General features: G+C 39.5%; 1 protein-coding gene across 3 annotated transcripts in view; it reads right to left on the reverse strand.

Moving 5' to 3' along the window:
• Positions 1-17,633, reverse strand: part of NAALADL2 (N-acetylated alpha-linked acidic dipeptidase like 2) — a 935,367-nt gene that overhangs the window by 169,602 nt on the left and 748,132 nt on the right. For all 3 annotated transcript variants that reach the window (XR_012669850.1, XM_075132103.1, XM_048862820.2), the window contains one exon: positions 9,805-9,951. Coding sequence is in view for 2 of the 3 variants with exons in the window: in XM_075132103.1 (XP_074988204.1) it covers positions 9,805-9,951 (147 nt within the window). In the remaining variant the exon portion in view is untranslated. The remainder of the gene's footprint in view (positions 1-9,804; positions 9,952-17,633) is intronic.

A 17,633-nucleotide genomic window follows, 5' to 3' on the forward strand; every position in this document is an offset into this window, starting at 1 on the left:
AAATACCACACATGATCCTGAGTCTCAGCAGCGATGAAAGTCCTGAATACTAAAGGTGGTGAAGTGTTGCAATCATTCAACTTGAATAGATACACATCCTCCTCAAGTCAGAATCATGGTCTTCTCCTATCCTTCACCACCAACAGGGCAAGATTAGCAATATCCCCACCATGTACGTAACAATTATGTATCAGCAGCCACACTTACTTTCTCCAATTCACAGCCTCAGTTATCCTTGGTGATGCTCCCTCTTCCTTCAAAAGAAATTTGACTTTACAAGGAGACACTAGCCTTCAAATAGTGACTGTCAGCAGGGGGACCCTGCCTTCCCAAACACCTTCCCCAGTGCATCAATGACACCAGCAAATCACTTCTGCTCTCACCAATAACCATGGTAGATTTAAAATTCTTCAATGAACGGTGACACTTCTCTTGCTGTTAGAAAGTACTGGGGACAATAATCCCTGCAGACCCCTAAACATTTATTCTGCCTCTCTATTTTAGCTAATTTAAGGTGTAGGGAAAAGCTAGGATTCTAGTCTTAGTTTCCCAGTAATACCTTTATGTAAGTTACTTTCCTGAAGAAAAAAAAAAAAAAAGAAAGAAAAAAGGCCAACAACTCTTCCAAATGGTTCACAGATAAAATGGCACTGAAATGGCTGCAAAAGTTAAAGTTTTATGCATTTATTAATAAACACATATTTATAAATAATACATGTCTCTTACATAGTTTATGAATAAATTTCAAAGTGCTTTACAGAGGTAAGTATCATTATACCCATTTTACAGATGGGGAAACTGAGACACAGAGCGGTAAGGTGACATGTCCAAGGTCACCCAGGAGGCCAGTAACATACCTGAGAACAGAACCCAGGCTTTCTGGGTCCCTCTTTAGTACTCTACCACTAGGCCACACTGCCTAGTGGCTATAGCACTTTTCATATTTAGAGCACTTTACGGCTCTGAGATGAGCAAGAATAACTAATCCTATTTTACAGGCACAGAGAAATTAAGATGAACATTTTCAAAAAGTCTGCTAAGTTTGGTTGTCCCAAAAGGACTCATCTTGGGACTGATTTTTCAGGTGTATTGACCACCCACAGATCCCACTGACATCAAACAGAATTAGGGGTGCTCAGCCTCTATGTAAATCTGACCCCAAATGCTTAAAATTGGCAGCCTAAAATATAAGATACAACTAAAATCAGTGGCCATTTTTAAAAAAGTTTTCGTCAAAGGGACTTATTCAAGGTCACAGAGGAACAGAACTCAGGAGTGACAGTCCTATTCTTCTGTTTGGATATAAGCTTCTCAAACATTTATTTGCATAACACTGTGCTAACCAAGCTAATCCAGAGTTCTTTCTTTAATTGCTTCCTTCTTCCCATTTCTCATCACTTCTTTCTTTTCCCATTCATAAGTCTTCTCCAGACATATCTAGAGTTATTACAGAAAAATCACACAATAATTAATGAATGTGCACAGTAAAACAAAGACCATTTTATGGTAGGATAACCTTTGCGAGGGCTAGAGTTTACTTCATTACCCCTCTCCTAGTACTTAAAATAATTCCTATAGAAAAGCACATATAGACCCAGAATTCAGTCAATGAGGATTTTCAGAAAGGATTGCACAGGGTGAACCTGCCCACAATCAAGTCCAAAAAGAACAGGTGTAATGAACTTAAGAATTAAGTACCAACTTTATAAAATCTTATAGTGATAAAGAAACAATGTTAATTGCTTAATTTCTACTATATTACAAGGCTACTTCAGAATCCACATATATTATCTTCACAGTTATACATAAATATAAATAAAACACACAAATTAAATCTAAACAGGTCAGTCTCACAGAAACCCAGTGAGAAGTAACTCAGAGTTCCAAAAGATTAGGGTGAGTTCACCCGAGTTTCAGTCTTTGTTCGTCAACTCTACATAGTCTGCTAAGGCAAAACCACTGCAATAATACCTTCCCTCCTCTTGATTGCAGAAGTCTCCAACTGAAACCCATACAGTCTCCTTCTCCTGCTGGACTGTGGAGTGACTCAGTTAGCTAGTCAGCTAACTAATTAACCAACCAATCTGTATTTCAGTATATAAGTGAAGAAAAATTACAAGAAAAATAGAAAACTGAGAATAGCAAAATATCAATAACTCTTTCCCCACCATCACATTTAAATAAGAAAAGAGTTAGTGAATGACACTGGTTTAAAACAATTTAAAACTGTTTGGCTAAAATCAAATAAAGAGAGGTATACAATTAAAATGAAAGAACTTAGTTTTCCCTCAGAATTTCCTCTTTCTATTTCTAACTAACACTGCTAGGGCTTCCCTGTGTTGGAAAGTTAACCGTAGCACTAACCTGCGGCTAAATGCTTCAGAGTTAGGGGGAAGTAGACTATTTTTTTACTCCTATAGCTGTGCTTCTCCCAACCCACACAGGTCAGATGTCCCGTTGTAAAACAGCTGACCTGACTACTTGCACTCAGTGGAGTTTATTGTTCCAGCTACAGGGAGTCTACTGAACATGCAGAAAACTACCTAACCCAATTCCAGAAACTTCTGGGCATGGCATGCTAATTGTGCATGTGCCTAGCAATGGTGACCCAGACACAACTCATTCCGCTTTCCACCTTGGCTCTAGATGTCTTAGAGAGATCTCTCCCTATTTGGCACATGGGTACACTAGCAAGTAGTACAATTGTTAAGTACAAATCTGTTTACCCATCTGCTGTGCTGTGAAACATAGTTTCAATGACTTCAATCAGATTTACTTAGATTATGGAGGGCATTTACAAGAGCAGAGTTCAGCCTAAGGTGGATGTTACTTCATATGGAAGAACACAGCTATCAATTATTCATTTGAAGTAAACAGACTTATATGAAACAGCTGTATTAGTGAGATTAAAAAAAGACAGAATAGAAACTGAGACAGAGGAAGAAAGAAAAAGAAAGCAAGCAATACACAAGGGCAGAGGAAGAGGGGAAACAATTAAGTGATGAAAGGATAGTCTCCATTATACCAGACATGCAAGCACATTCAATCAATGCACAGAAATGGAACCAGGAACAACCAAATAGGAAACTGAATTCACACACAGAAACTGATTCTCATCTCACATTACTGTAACTCCATTGACTTCAACGGTTGCTCCTGATGTTCAGAAATGAAGCTGGGAGCAGTATCAGATTTGCATTGCTCCTTACAACCCCCTCAGACCATAGGTAAGGAATATAAAGGAAGCTGAAACAAAAACACTTTAAAAAGATCCATCCCTAAATAGGTTTCAGAGTAACAGCCGTGTTAGTCTGTATTCGCAAAAAGAAAAGGAGTACTTGTGGCACCTTAGAGACTAACCAATTTATTTGAGCATAAGCTTTCGTGAGCTACAGCTCACTTCATCGGATGCATACTGTGGAAAGTACAGAAGATCTTTTTATACACACAAACCATGAAAAAATGGGTGTTTACCACTACAAAAGGTTTTCTCTCCCCCCACCCCACTCTCCAGAACCTTTATAAACACAGTGACCAATGATGTGTCAAATACAGTGGTTTGGCAATTGTGCACAGGTACTTTCCAGCAGCATGGAGCACATTCATCTTTTATATCTAATGCTCTATTTACTGATATGAAGCCACATCATTGTGAAAATCCAAATTTAGTACATTCAAGAATATAGAAATGTACTGTACAAAAATGGAATGAAAAGAATAGCACTTGAAATTTACCCTTTTCATGGGAATTTCTGTCAAGTCTATGATTTTGCACCACCAATGTAGATATTACAACAATATGGAGAGTTACAATGATGGACCAAACTACTGTGCTCTAGAATGTCTTCACTTGTGCGGCTCTAGGATACTGATGAAGATTTGAGTAAGGTTGTTTCTGTAATAGTACCATTACATGCCACTGAGAAAAGGAAGACAGTCATGGACCTTCAATTATTGTCTACATATCTTAGATACTTATACTGCCCCCATCACGTAATATCTAAGCACCCTCACAATCTTTAATGTATTTTTCCTTGCAACACTATTGCAGGGGAGAGCAGGGCTATTATCCTCATGTTACAATGGGGAACTGAGGCACAGAGAGGCTAAGTGACTTGCCCAAGGTCACACAAGAAGTCTGTGGTGGAGCTTGGAATTGAATCCAGGTCACCAAGTCTTAAGCTAATGCCCTAACCACTGAACCATCCTTCCTCTATTAGAAGAGCTCAGATGTGTTCTCAGCACAACTCCTCACTGCTTCTACAGACTCCTCTGCTATTGCTTAAGATTTCCTGAAATCAGCTTGAATAGTTTGGAAAACTGTTCTACATCATTTGCTTCTTGGTCAGATTCCCCTTCAAACAGGGCCCAAAGAACAGGGGAATCAGTGGAGTGGTGTTTATACCAGCTCCTCAGTTGCTTGTGTATTAAACTTGGGCTTCCTCTTGTTGATGTGATGAATTAGAAAGTGACCTTCAAGCTGTTGTTATCCATCCTGGAGGTAAAGCTAACGCCCCAGAGGCTATGGAGACAGAGGCTTCCCCCAAGCAATAACAGCAGGACCCTTAGAAAAAGGAGAGATTAATAATGTGGTTTTCCTGCTTGAAAACTTTTCCGACTTGATTTCTTACCAGGAGACTAAAATGCTATGTATTTCTGTTAGTAAACAGATGAACTACATTTCACTTAGTATATTTTTATCATGGTGGTTGGGCACTTAGTATGCAGTCTGCTTGCTGAGTTCTAACCAAAGCTGTTTGCCATTGAAATCTCACCTCCCTGAAACATTGCTTCAGTATATTAGCTAAATTTCAAAAAAGACATTTTTTGCTCACTCTTCTGGTCTGAGCGTTTCCTCTTACATTTTTAATTCCTCGTATTTACTTCTCAAGCTCCTGCCAATGTAGTTTTTATATCCTTCTCTCTGAGGATCAGCATTGCACGCTCTGTGCAAGAAATACGTTTCTGTAGCTGATCTGTAACTGTTGCTCTGTACATGACACTCGGGGGAGAACTCTTTGACCCTTTTGCCAGAGAGCAGTACTTTGAATGGACCAGTTCTTAGATGAGTTGCAATGGTTTTACATGATACCGTGTGCTGTTTGACCAGTGTACGAAACAAACAACTACTGTATCTGCCAAAAGTTACTAAGCTGTGCATTGGAGCTTCCTTCAATATATAATAGAATGGATGCAAGATCAGCGTAATTTGTGCCTCTCTCAGAGCGGTGCTATTGTTTTTTGATACTCCCAGCCTTCTCCAGAAAATAGATTTAGCATCCTTAAATCGCTCCTGAACTGCTCATGTCTGGTAGTATATAGCATACTATATGAGCCACTGAGCCAGTTTCATAAGAAAATGTTAATAAATCAATGAAGTGGCATGTAAATGATGAAAGATTAACTGCTCACATAACCAATACAATAAATAATCAAGAGAATCCAAATTTAATCACGCTGAGTAACTTTGCTTGTACTAAAAACCCATCCACTTGCCTACATACATTTGCATATTTTTCTAAGTGTTTCATTTCTCACATAAAGCAGATATCATGAGGTTCAGGGCAAAATACGCTTAGGTCTGAAAGTCTCAAAATACATCAACTTCAAGACTGGAGATAATATCTATCACATAATTTATTTAAGGTATTAATTTACAATACAAGAGATAAAGTAACTAGATTTTTAATAGAGTGCGGCGCCTTAAAAGTTCAAATTCATTGTGTGACATTTAATCAAATGCTCCAATATTTTCTTCTACGAGTTCAACTATATTGCTCCATTTTTTTCAAAGCAAAATGATAATTAATAGTTGTAAAAATAACCTGAAGATGGAATATGAAACTTTCTATAGGAGTAAAATAAGCAATATTGATGGGAACTTCAGTGTTAATACCATACATGTTGCTGGGGAAAGGAATATGGTTTTGATACAATGAAGTTTGCAGATTCTTTCACATGCCCTATATATAGTGAATACCCAGATCTGGAACAGAAACTATGTGCAACAGCTGTTAAGAGTGTATTGGACCACAAGCCTGTCATAAACATTGCCTCTTAATCTGAAAGTGTCTCCTTTTTCATTTCCTTTAAACCAACCTCTGCATTGCATTTAATCTGAAACAGAATGATTCTCCTAATAGGTGCAACAGTGTTTACAAATTGAAAACCTAGTTATTAAACTAAATCTTGTTTCTACAGACATTTCCATTAACACCATAATATCTTCTAAAGAGGATCACTCCAACATTTGGCACATCCATAGTTTGCTCTGCGTTTGTGAAATTGAATCATTAGCAAATTAGCAGTGCACATGCCAAGCAAAGCTAAGGATGAAAAGGGATCCAGCCCTGTTACTCAGTTTCATTTTTGTATCTAAACCGCTAAGGGAACGTGTGTAGGCACAGAAAGTGCTTAACATGACAATCAGGGAAACAGGATGTTAAAATGTTTTCATAGTTAGAAATAAGGAAACACACCATTTTCATGTCCTCTTCTATCCACATGGTAGATTTTCACAAACATTGCTACCAATTTTCAAAGGTGTTTAGAGGTATTGGAGGTCTAATTTGAGACTCCTTAAAAGGAAATTTATTTTCAGACGGTGAGTGCTCAGAATTTCTTAATATGAAGACCCTATAAGATGTCTCAACTTAGGCAACCAAAAATTCACTTCTGAAAATGTAGGCTATTACTAGAAAGGAGACATGATAAAAGAATGTAATATAATGATCTAAAGAAAGTAGCTCACAAACTTCTATTCTTCCTGTCTCCTAACAAAAGAACAAGAGGACATTCAATGAAAATAAAAGATGAGAAATTTAAACTGTTGAAAGGAAATATAATTTTCACACAAACTGTGATTAAACTCCGGAATTCACTGCCACATCAAGTTGCTGAGGCCAGGAATTTAGCAAGATTCAAAAAGAGATTGGACATTTATATGTATATCAAGAATAGGCAGAGTTACCATAATTAATTATAACAAACAAATTTGTGGAAGAGATATTAAACCTCATGATTAAAGGCTTCAGAGGGGTAGCCGTGTTAGTCTGTATCAGCAAAAACAATGAGGAGTCCTTGTGGCACCTTAGAGACTAACAAATTTATTTAGGCATAAGGTTTCATGGGCTATAATCCACTTCATCAGATGCATGGAGTGAAAAATACTGTAGGCAGGTATAAATATACAGCACATGAAAAGATGGGAGTTGCCTTACCAAGTGGGGGGTCAATGCTAACGAGGACAATTCAATCAGGGTGGATGTGGCCCATTCCCAACAGTTGACAAGAAAGAGTGAATATCAACAGAGGGAAGATTACTTTTTGTAGTGCTAATGAGGCCAATCCATGCAGGGTGGAAGTGGCCCATTTCCAACAATTATGTTTATGTTATGTTTAAAGGCGTAAGACTTATCTCTAGCTATTTTAGATTAGGAGGAGACATAAATGTGGAGGCTAGATTACTCCACATCTGTCTTCTTCCTACACATTCATCGGAAGTGTCTGGTTTTGGCCCCCGTTGGAAACAGGACACTGGACTAGACACTCAATCTGATCCAGTATGACAATCTCTGTGAGCCTAAATTTTTACGTATCTTCCACAGATTTTTGTTTGAATCAAATAGAATGCTAAATCTTCTTGTTAGCCACATAAAGAATCCATATACAGAATATTCAGACCCTGCTCAGAAGAGCTTCATGTTACCCTGAATGGCTTCCCAAATCAGTTATATAGAAAGAACAACATTTGAACAGAGAACCAGTGTACTTATCTGACCACACAGAAGCTCTGTCTTTCTAAAGGTTAACACACAGGTTCCACACCAGGAATGAAATTCCATATCTTAAGGACTTAAGTTGTAATCAAGTGGTGCATAGGGTTTTGTGCAGGCTTCCCTGAACCCTGAGTGACTTTCACCCCTCATTAAAGAAAAATAATCAGTTAATAATAAGTCACACTTTATTTGATGAGTACAACCATGTGCTTGGTGCTATAAAGAACAGTAAATAAGACACAGTCCTGACCTTTGCATGGTGTGAGAAATAATAAAATGACATTCTAACTAATCACAGATTATTTTTAAAATGTTGGTCTTTATTTTCTTTCCCTTTTGAATCCAGATGAAAATATAGAAATGGAAAGACTCATTAGAACTTACTACTCCATAAGCATTATGTACTGAATTTATTTCACTCACCATAAAGGAAATAGTCACTGTGAGTGGTTTATAATCACACTTGCTGATAATACTCCCATTTTGAAGTTGTGTCCAAAAATAAAGTTAAAGTCAGTTTTATATTTTTGACTTCAGGGATATATCTTGATATTGTGATAGATGTTCAGTAAACCAAATGCTTGTTTTGTTATATCCCAGTCTCTCTTTCATACAAAGGACAGAAAAAATGATCAAAATTTCCCCAGAAGGAGTTACCTAGATAGGAACATATGCTGATTGCAGTATATTACTTGAAATGAGAATGGTCTTGATTTATTTTTAAAGTAAATCATAATCATAATAATAATAAGAGAAGCCGATTGAAAAATGTTTGATTCTTGAAAGAAAACAAGAAGGTTTCGTTGGCACCAGATATTTTTAATTAATTCTATCAACCCCCAAACTTCCCCTTTTGTTGACAAAAAATGCACTGCTAAAGTATGTTGCCATTTTGCAATGACTCTGGAAGGAATGAAGACTAACAGTTTACGTTCATAGGGAGAGAAGAAATGTTGAAGGAGACTAGTGGGAGTTTCGTTCATCTGAGGAGAGCAGAATATTGCAGTGCCTGGTGGTTTCACCCTACATGCCCAGAATGCTGGAGTTACCAGTTCCTCCTCTATACTATGGAAATGGCAACACGGTTTAACTCTTCCATTAATATTGCACATAGGGAGTGAAATTCACCCCAGTGCACGGGGCTAACAGAGGCCAATGCACTGAGAACAGTGGGGCAGATTCTCCACTCTGCTTCAGTGTAGTGCAGAGTGAGTAGTACAGGGAGCCAATTGTGTCTTTATAATCCTCAACCACCTAACCTCGAGACAAATTAGAACTGTGCCGGAGCAAGGCAGAATTAGCAATAGGGGAGCTCCCCTCCACCACAGTTGATCTCTGTGCCACTAAAACTCGACCACAGAACAATGTCAGCATACACTCCAGATACACTCAGGATAGGGGGAGAAGCCAGGATTTATGCCACAGAAAGTGTTCTTAGTGGATTTGGGAATCTAACCCAGTAGATGGGAGTTAACAGCTACTTGTAGATTGTAGAGTAGAATTTTGCCCATGGTTTGGAGACACATGTAAAATGCATTTTAAGGTTTTTCTTTCCTTGACACACAGAACAATAGAAACACACAGATATTCATTTTTTTCTTGTAGCAGGCTGTCTGACAAGTTGGGTTGGCTAATCCATACTGTGTAATTTCTTAGATGACACAGAGCCTTAAACATGTCCCTCAAAAACAAGAAATAAGAAAAACCACTTCACATATCATGGCGTTACTCTGAATGCTGAAGATTACAATTATATTTTGATATTAATCTTACTATTGCAATTTGATTGTTGTGATCTGCTCTATCAAAACGCAAAAGACAGTATACATCTTTTAAATAGAATGCTACAACACTGCAAAGAACTGACATTTCTAAGTACTATAGAAACTTCCAAACATCTAAAATAATTCATTAAAATGAGATAGCTTTCTGCTGTAACCTACTTGGCATGGAATATCACACTGAGTAAAACCAGATTCTGCATTTTTTTTATTCCCTTGTGTTGTCTTTTTCCATTCACAATTACCTGTAATGTTTTGATGTCTTCATAAGAAAACTGCACAGTGGGAACCCCAAGATGGTTGATGAAATAATCAGAATCGCCCTGCATCTGCACAGAACTCACATTGGATCCTGGGCACTTCATTTTCCCCAGACAGGTAAGGCTCTGACTCTGAAAAAAACAAATCAAGAGTTCCAGTTATTTAATTATTTGCAACTGACCTGTAATGACTCAAGATGATATCTGATATTTATGCAGCATTTTCAGCTTGAAGGACCCCAAAGCAATTTAAAAACACAGGCCAGATCTTCCGCTGATGCAAATCAGCATGCATCAATTCACATCAGCTTCGAATCTGGCTACATATATAGATAGAAATAATTTCATCCACCATTTAAAGGCAGCAACCTCTGTGGTGGAATGTTTAAGTGTACACAGCCACATGGCTGATTATTTCAGAGTAGAAGTGAAGGTGAATATCATATTCAAATGAAAGAGTGGTGGGGGAATTTAGGTAGGCAGATGCAATTACCCAAATTGGCCATGATTTGGGGAATTAGCATCCTACTCTTACAAAGAATGCCATCTGATGAAGTGAGCTGTAGCTCACGAAAGCTTATGCTCAAATAAATTTGTTAGTCTCTAAGGTGCCACGCGTCCTCCTTTTCTTATAGCACAGATGGTGAGCTTTAGAGTTGCAAAGAGTTCTTTCAGAATTAGTTCCATAGGTTATAGTCCAATGTCCAATATCAGGGTGAGCGAGTTTGGAGTTGGGGGACCTCAGTCTTGTGACTCAAACTTCCCCTGAAACCTTAGCAGATCTGAGATACAGGATCAGGGCCCAAGACTTCTTTTTATAGTTTCCTGGCAGCCTCTTGACAGTAGGTGAATAATAGGTAAAACACCGTGGCTTTGAAGTAGACCTATTTCCTAAGCCTCATCGATAATTAGCTACATGGATTAGCATAAGGCAACTACCTATCTACCGCCATTCACAGATAGTTTATTACATACTTCAAAGAGAAATGAAGACAATGATATTACCACATTCCCAGTTCATCTAAATATTAATATTCCCTTTTGATCTTTGAATCAATAGAACACAGTGACAGACAGGAACCCTCTGGTTACATCGTTAACCTCTAACAAGATATAGGTAAACATAGACTACAATCACTATCTTCTTCCAATTCTTTAACAATACAAGTCTACAGTTCAAAGCTGTAGTCTATCTAACATGACTATGTTAGCTATTTATAAGAAATAGCCTTAATTACAATTTACATACTTTCCTAATATGTCTTTAAAAGGTAGAATTTGGGTCATTTAGCCTGCAAGTTGCTTAACCCTTTCACAGCTCCCTAACATCAGAGCGCTGCAGCAGATATCTGGTCATCTCACTTGAAATGTTCCATGAAATGCTGGCATTTTAAAAGACTGTGCTATAGTGGCTCACAGACAAGGGGTTAAGGAGTGAAATGCAATGAAAAGGTTGAAACTAAGTATAAATTTACTGTGCTATTGGTTTAAAAAAATTGGTGCAATAATATCTTCATAATCCTTGTGCAACAGGAGTAGAAGTGTGAGCAACAAGAGTGATGTAGTGGTGGGAGTCTGCTATAGACCACTGGACCAGGGGGATGAGGTGGATGAGGCTTTCTATCAGCAACTCGCAGAAGCTACTAGATCGCACGCCCTGGTTCTCATAGGTGACTTTAATCTTCCTGATATCTGCTGGGAGAGCACTACAGTGGTGCATAGACAATCCAGGAAGTTTTTGGATAATGTAGGGGACAATTTCCTGGTGCAAGTGCTAGAGGAACCAACGGTGGGGGGGGGGAGGCTTTTCTTGACCTGCTGCTCACAAATCGGGAAGAATTAGTGGGGGAAGCAAAAGTGGATGGGAATCTGGGAGGCAGTGATCATGAGTTGGTTGAGTTCAGGATCCTGACACAGGGAAGAAAGGTAAGCAGCAGAATACGGACCCTGGACTTCAAGAAAGTAGACTTCGACTCCCTCAGGGAACTGATGGGCAGGATCCCCTGGGGGACTAACATGAAGGGGAAAGGAGTCCAGGAGAGCTGGCTGTATTTCAAGGAATCCCTATTGAGGTTACAGGGAGAACCATCCCGATGTGTCGAAAGCATAGTAAATATGGCAGGCGACCAGCTTGGCTTAACGGTGAAATCCTTGCGGATCTTAAACATAAAAAAGAAGCTTACAAGAAGTGGAAGATAGGACAACTGACCAGGGAAGAGTATAATATTATTGCTTGGGCATGTAGGAATGAAATCAGGAAGGCCAAATCACACCTGGAGTTGCAGCTAGCAAGAGATATTAAGAGTAACAAGAAGGGTTTCTTCAGGTATGTTGGCAACAAGAAGAAAGCCAAGGAAAGTGTGGGCCCCTTACTGAATGAGGGAGGCAACCTAGTGACAGAGGATGTGGAAAAAGCTAATGTACTCAATGCTTTTTTTGCCTCTGTCTTCACGAACAAGGTCAACTCCCAGACTGCTGCGCTGGGCATCACAGCATGGGGAGTAGGTGGCCAGCCCTCTGTGGAGAAAGAGGTGGTTAGGGACTATTTAGAAAAGCTGGACGTGCACAAGTCTATGGGGCCAGACACGTTGCATCCGAGAGTGCTAAAGGAGTTGGCGGCTGTGATTGCAGAGCCATTGGCCATTATCTTTAAAACTCGTGGCGAACGGGGAAGTCACGGATGACTGGAAAAAGGCTAATGTAGTGCCAATCTTTAAAAAAGGGAAGAAGGAAGATCCTGGGAACTACAGGCCAGTCAGCCTCACCTCAGTCCCTGGAAAAATCATGGAGCAGGTCCTCAAGGAATCAATCTTGAAGCACTTACACAAGAGGAAAGTGATCAGGAACAGTCAGCATGGATTCACCAAGGGCAAATCATGCCTGACTAATCTAATCACCTTCTGTGATGAGATTACTGGTTCTGTGGGTGAAGGGAAAGCAGTGGATGTATTGTTTCTTGACTTTAGCAAAGCTTTTGACACGGTCTCCCACAGTATTCTTGTCAGCAAGTTAAAGAAGTATGGGCTGGATGAATGTACTATAAGGTGGGTTGAAAGTTGGCTAGATTGTCGGGCTCAACGGGTAGTGATCAATGGCTCCATGTCTAGTTGGCAGCCGTTATCAAGTGGAGTGCCCCAAGGGTTGGTCCTGGGGCCGGTTTTGTTCAATATCTTCATAAATGATCTGGAGGATGGTGTGGATTGCACTCTCAGCAAATTTGTGGATGATACTAAACTAGGAGGAGTGGTAGATACACTGGAGGGCAGGGACAGGATACAGAGGGACCTAGACAAATTGGAGGATTGGGCCAAAAGAAATCTGATGAGGTTCAACAAGGATAAGTGCAGGGTCCTGCACTTAGGATGGAAGAACCCAATGCACCGTTACAGACTAGGGCCCGAATGGCTAGGCAGCAGTTCTGTGGAAAAGGACCTAGGGGTGACAGTGGACGAGAAGCTGGATATGAGTCAGCAGTGTGCCCTTGTTGCCAAGAAAGCGAATGGCATTTTGGGTTGTATAAGTAGGGGCATAGCCAGCAGATCGAGGGATGTGATCGTTCCCCTCTATTCGACATTGGTGAGGCCTCATCTGGAGTACTGTGTCCAGTTTTCGCCCCACCCTACAAGAAGGATGTGGATAAATTGGAGAGAGTCCAGCGAAGGGCAACAAAAATGATTAGGGGTCTGGAACACATGACTTATGAGGAGAGGCTGAGGAAACTGGGATTGTTTAGTCTGCAGAAGAGAAGAATGAGGGAGGATTTGATAGCTGCTTTCAACTACCTGAAAGGGGGTTCCAGACAGGATGGTTCTAGACTATTCTCAGTGGTAGAAGAGGACAGAACAAGGAGTAATGGTCTCAAGTTGCAGTGGGGGAGGTTTAGGTTGGATATTAGGAAAAACTTTTTCACTAGAAGGGTGGTGAAACACTGGAATGCATTACCTAGGGAGGCGGTAGAATCTCCTTCCTTAGAAGTTTTTAAGGTCAGGCTTGACAAAGCCCTGGCTGGGATGATTTAATTGGGGACTGGTCCTGCTTTGACCAGGGGGTTGGACTAGATGACCTCCTGAGGTCCCTTCCAACCCTGATATTCTATGATTCTATGATACTTCATGGCAAAATCTTAGCAAGGAAAGTGCAGTAAATGCAAGCTGAAAGCTAGAAAATAAACCCAAGACTGAGTACTAGCATCACATACTAATGTAGCTTTCAAATGCATTAGGTAATTAAGCACCTTATAAAGAGGCATAAAGCCTTTCAATACCTATGATAGAAAATAAATTGCCTAGGTTTTCTTAAGAATAGTAAGAGGTTAAAGTAGTCCACAATGCTTGGATGACAGTCTATATAGTATATTACAACTCCTTAGTGCCCTCCTTGTAATTGAATAGCCTGTTTCAAAAGCACTTTGTTCATCCTTTAACATTTAAAAAAATAAATTCATGAGACTAGTCAATTACAAAGAGCCAGGTCCCAATATTCTTTCTTCCTCATATAGAATAGCACATGTACGACACCACAAGCAGAGTCATCTCTGTCAGTCAGATTGTGCTGGAGGAAGGCATAATTCAACATAAATAAGAGCACTGGAATCCGGCCCAAAATTTATTTAAAGTACTTTGAGGTGATATTCCAACCCGGACTCCAACTACCAATTATTTTGTGGTTTTGCACTCCCATTTTCCTTTATTCTTGATTATTTGTTTCTCTCCTGCTGTTGTGTGAAGACTCATCCAAGCATCAAGGGAACCTGGCTGACTAACTAGCCAGGAGAAAAAATGGATCTGTCTCTAAACAAAGGGCTAGCTTCTCAGCTAATGTAAATTAGTGTAGCTCCACTGACATAAATTCTTGCTCTTTAAAGTACAGAAAAAACAAACAAAAACAGGTATAAAAATTAATTGTATGTGCTCCTTGTAATCATAATTGTTAAAACATTTCAGATAGAAGTTTGATTTTTTAAGTTGATTGGGTCCTTTCATTCCTGGTGTCTCACTAAACCTCCCACCCATTCTTTAAATAGTAGTTTTCAAACACATTAGGCAGACATTTAACAACTTCACAATGTGTGACTGTTTAAAGAAGTGAAAAATCCACCCACTCAGTACTGTTATGAAACCAGCCAGATCCTGTACTCTATGTACTGGGAAAGGTTGTTTACAGATTAATATGTTTAGCGCTCTTATGTGATCAAAAGGAAAGAAAAGAAAACCTTCACTTTTCAAAAATGTTGGAATCTTGTCTAGAAAGAGCGGGATAATAGAGAGTACCTTTCATTGTCCTTCCTTACGAGCCTGATTCTGTAACTCTCACTTATGCCAAGCAGTACTTACTGACATAAATAGTCCGATTGAATTCAATGGCTTTATTTGATAAAACTGAAGTCACATTAGAAGCAGCAGAAACTTGTCTGATGCTCCTTGTATACTCAGTTCAATAAAGAGATGTTTAAAAATAACTAACTATATGTGACTTTCATACTTTAACATACATGATCCACATCAAAAATGCAATACAACTTACGTGTCCACATACAAATACATGTACATAATATTAAACACACACACACGTTTAAGAGTTTCTGTTTGTGGAAACGATGCAGCAAACACAACTGCTTAGTCAAAGGCAAATCATGTAGTGAAAATGTGTACACTATAGGTTAAAATGGATGAGTTAAGTCCAAAATAACTTTTTTTATATATCTTTAACTATGAGCTAGACATTTTCAGGGGTTGCCTAAGAAATACCAGTCTAGTAGCATATTTTTTAGCTTGTGAAATTAGTGGTCTTCCGTAACTCCATCGCCCTCTGTCCCCACAGCAGAGAAACACACATCTAATGTACAATACTAGCACATGAAAAGAAAAGGAGGACTTGTGACACCTTAGAGACTAACAAATTTATTTGAGCATAAGCTTTTGTGAGCTACAGCTCACTTTATCGGATGCATTCAGTGGAAAATACAGTGGGGAGATTTATACACACAGAGAACATGAAACAATGGGTGTTACCATACACACTGTAAGGAGAGTGATCAGGTAAGATGAGCTATTACCAGCAGGAGAGCCGGGGGGGAAAAAACCTTTTGTCGTGATAACCAAGGTGGGCCATTTCCAGCAGCTGACAAGAACGTCTGAGGAACAGTGGGGGGGGGGGGGGAATAGTTTTACTTTGTTAGTCTCTAAGGTGCCACAAGTACTCCTTTTCTTTCTCTTTACAGTGTATTCTCCCCACTGTATTTTCCACTGAATGTATCCGATGAAGTGAGCTGTAGCTCACGAAAGCTTATGCTCAAATAAATTTGTTAGTCTCTAAGATGCCACAAGTACTCCTTTTCTTTTTGCGGATACAGACTAACACGGCTGCTACTCTGAATACTAGTACTTGGTTTCAATGTTGAGTACCTTTTTGTTTCCTACATCACAATGTTACAGAGACACCTTCCCTCTGTATGTTGTATTGGAGTAATCTGACTACTATCAGGATTATGCAAATTGGTAAATAAGGTCTGGCAATGTTGTACAAAATAAGATTTTCACAATAAACCATTAACATTTGCAGATTTACCTGTATCTCTATGTAAAAATGGATCTTACCGCTAGTGAAAATTCAGTGTTTGAGTTTTTGAACATCTATAGTGTTTCACGAAAATTTCCAGCATTTTGCTAAGCCAGGACATTTTTGTGAAATCAGAATAAAGTGTGAAAACCTCAAATGCAGAGATTTATTAATTTAATTGATAATATTTCAGAGAGCTCTAATTGTCATTCATTAAATTTTACGTGCGAATATAAAACTATTTTTCCTCCCTCTACCCTGATTTTCAAAGCTCCAAGCATCTGTAATAGAGCCTGTGGGTGCTCAATACCTCTGAAAAGAAAGATTGTGTTATAGGACACCAGGCACCCAAAATGAAAGGGTATTGTGCCTAAGTATTACAACATACACACCGATATTTTCCACTGATCTGAGATTTTGCAATACTTAGACACAATATGTTGGTTAACATCTTGGTACCAGTATGTGCTTTGCCATCGAAGGATACCACATTAAAAAATTCCATTAATTTCCAACTGCAGGAGGAGACAGCATGAATTGTTAGCATTAATTCATTTGCTAGTGCATTTACCTTGCTTTTCAAACCACGTTTTCTGCTAGTTTTTGCTGTTCAGCTTCCTCAAGTTGTAATACTGCCAGATTTTACCATGCACACCATATGAAATCTATTTGCTATATGGTGCAAATGAAATTTTAAAGGGTACAGTCTGAGGAAAAACCTTTGTGTGATGGGGTATTCACCCCACACCTGCACAGATTGGGTTAAGGTGGCAAGAGAGGCCAATTAAACTATAGGCTGTACCCGATGGAAAGCCAGGAAGTGCGAAGGCCTAACTGCTGATGAAGTGGAGCTGGGGAAGGAGCAAAGCTGGGCACTGTTTATAAAGAGAGGAAGTTGGCAGTAGACTGGGGGAGATGGGCCTGCAGGGAGGGAAGCCTGCAGTCACAAGAGGGAAAGGTGGAGCCTGAGAAAGGCAGGGTAGGATACAGTCCAGGGATGGAGCAGGAAGGGTATGAGAGGGATGAACCTGAACAGCTGGTTTGAGCATCCCTAGATTGGAACCCAGTGTAGAGGGCATGCTTGGTTTCCCCTACCAGACACTATGGGAGTAGCGAAGTCAGCACAGTAGAGATGGAGACTGCCTGAGATTTTGAAGAAGGAGACTCTGAGAATACCTCAGAAGGAGAAGATAATGGTGACTTGGCCAGAGGGATAAGCCATAAAGGAGAAGCACTGAAGCTCCAGACCAGTGAGA

The sequence above is a fragment of the Caretta caretta genome, chromosome 9, assembly GCF_965140235.1.
Source record: "Caretta caretta isolate rCarCar2 chromosome 9, rCarCar1.hap1, whole genome shotgun sequence".
Lineage (NCBI taxonomy): Eukaryota > Metazoa > Chordata > Testudines > Cheloniidae > Caretta > Caretta caretta.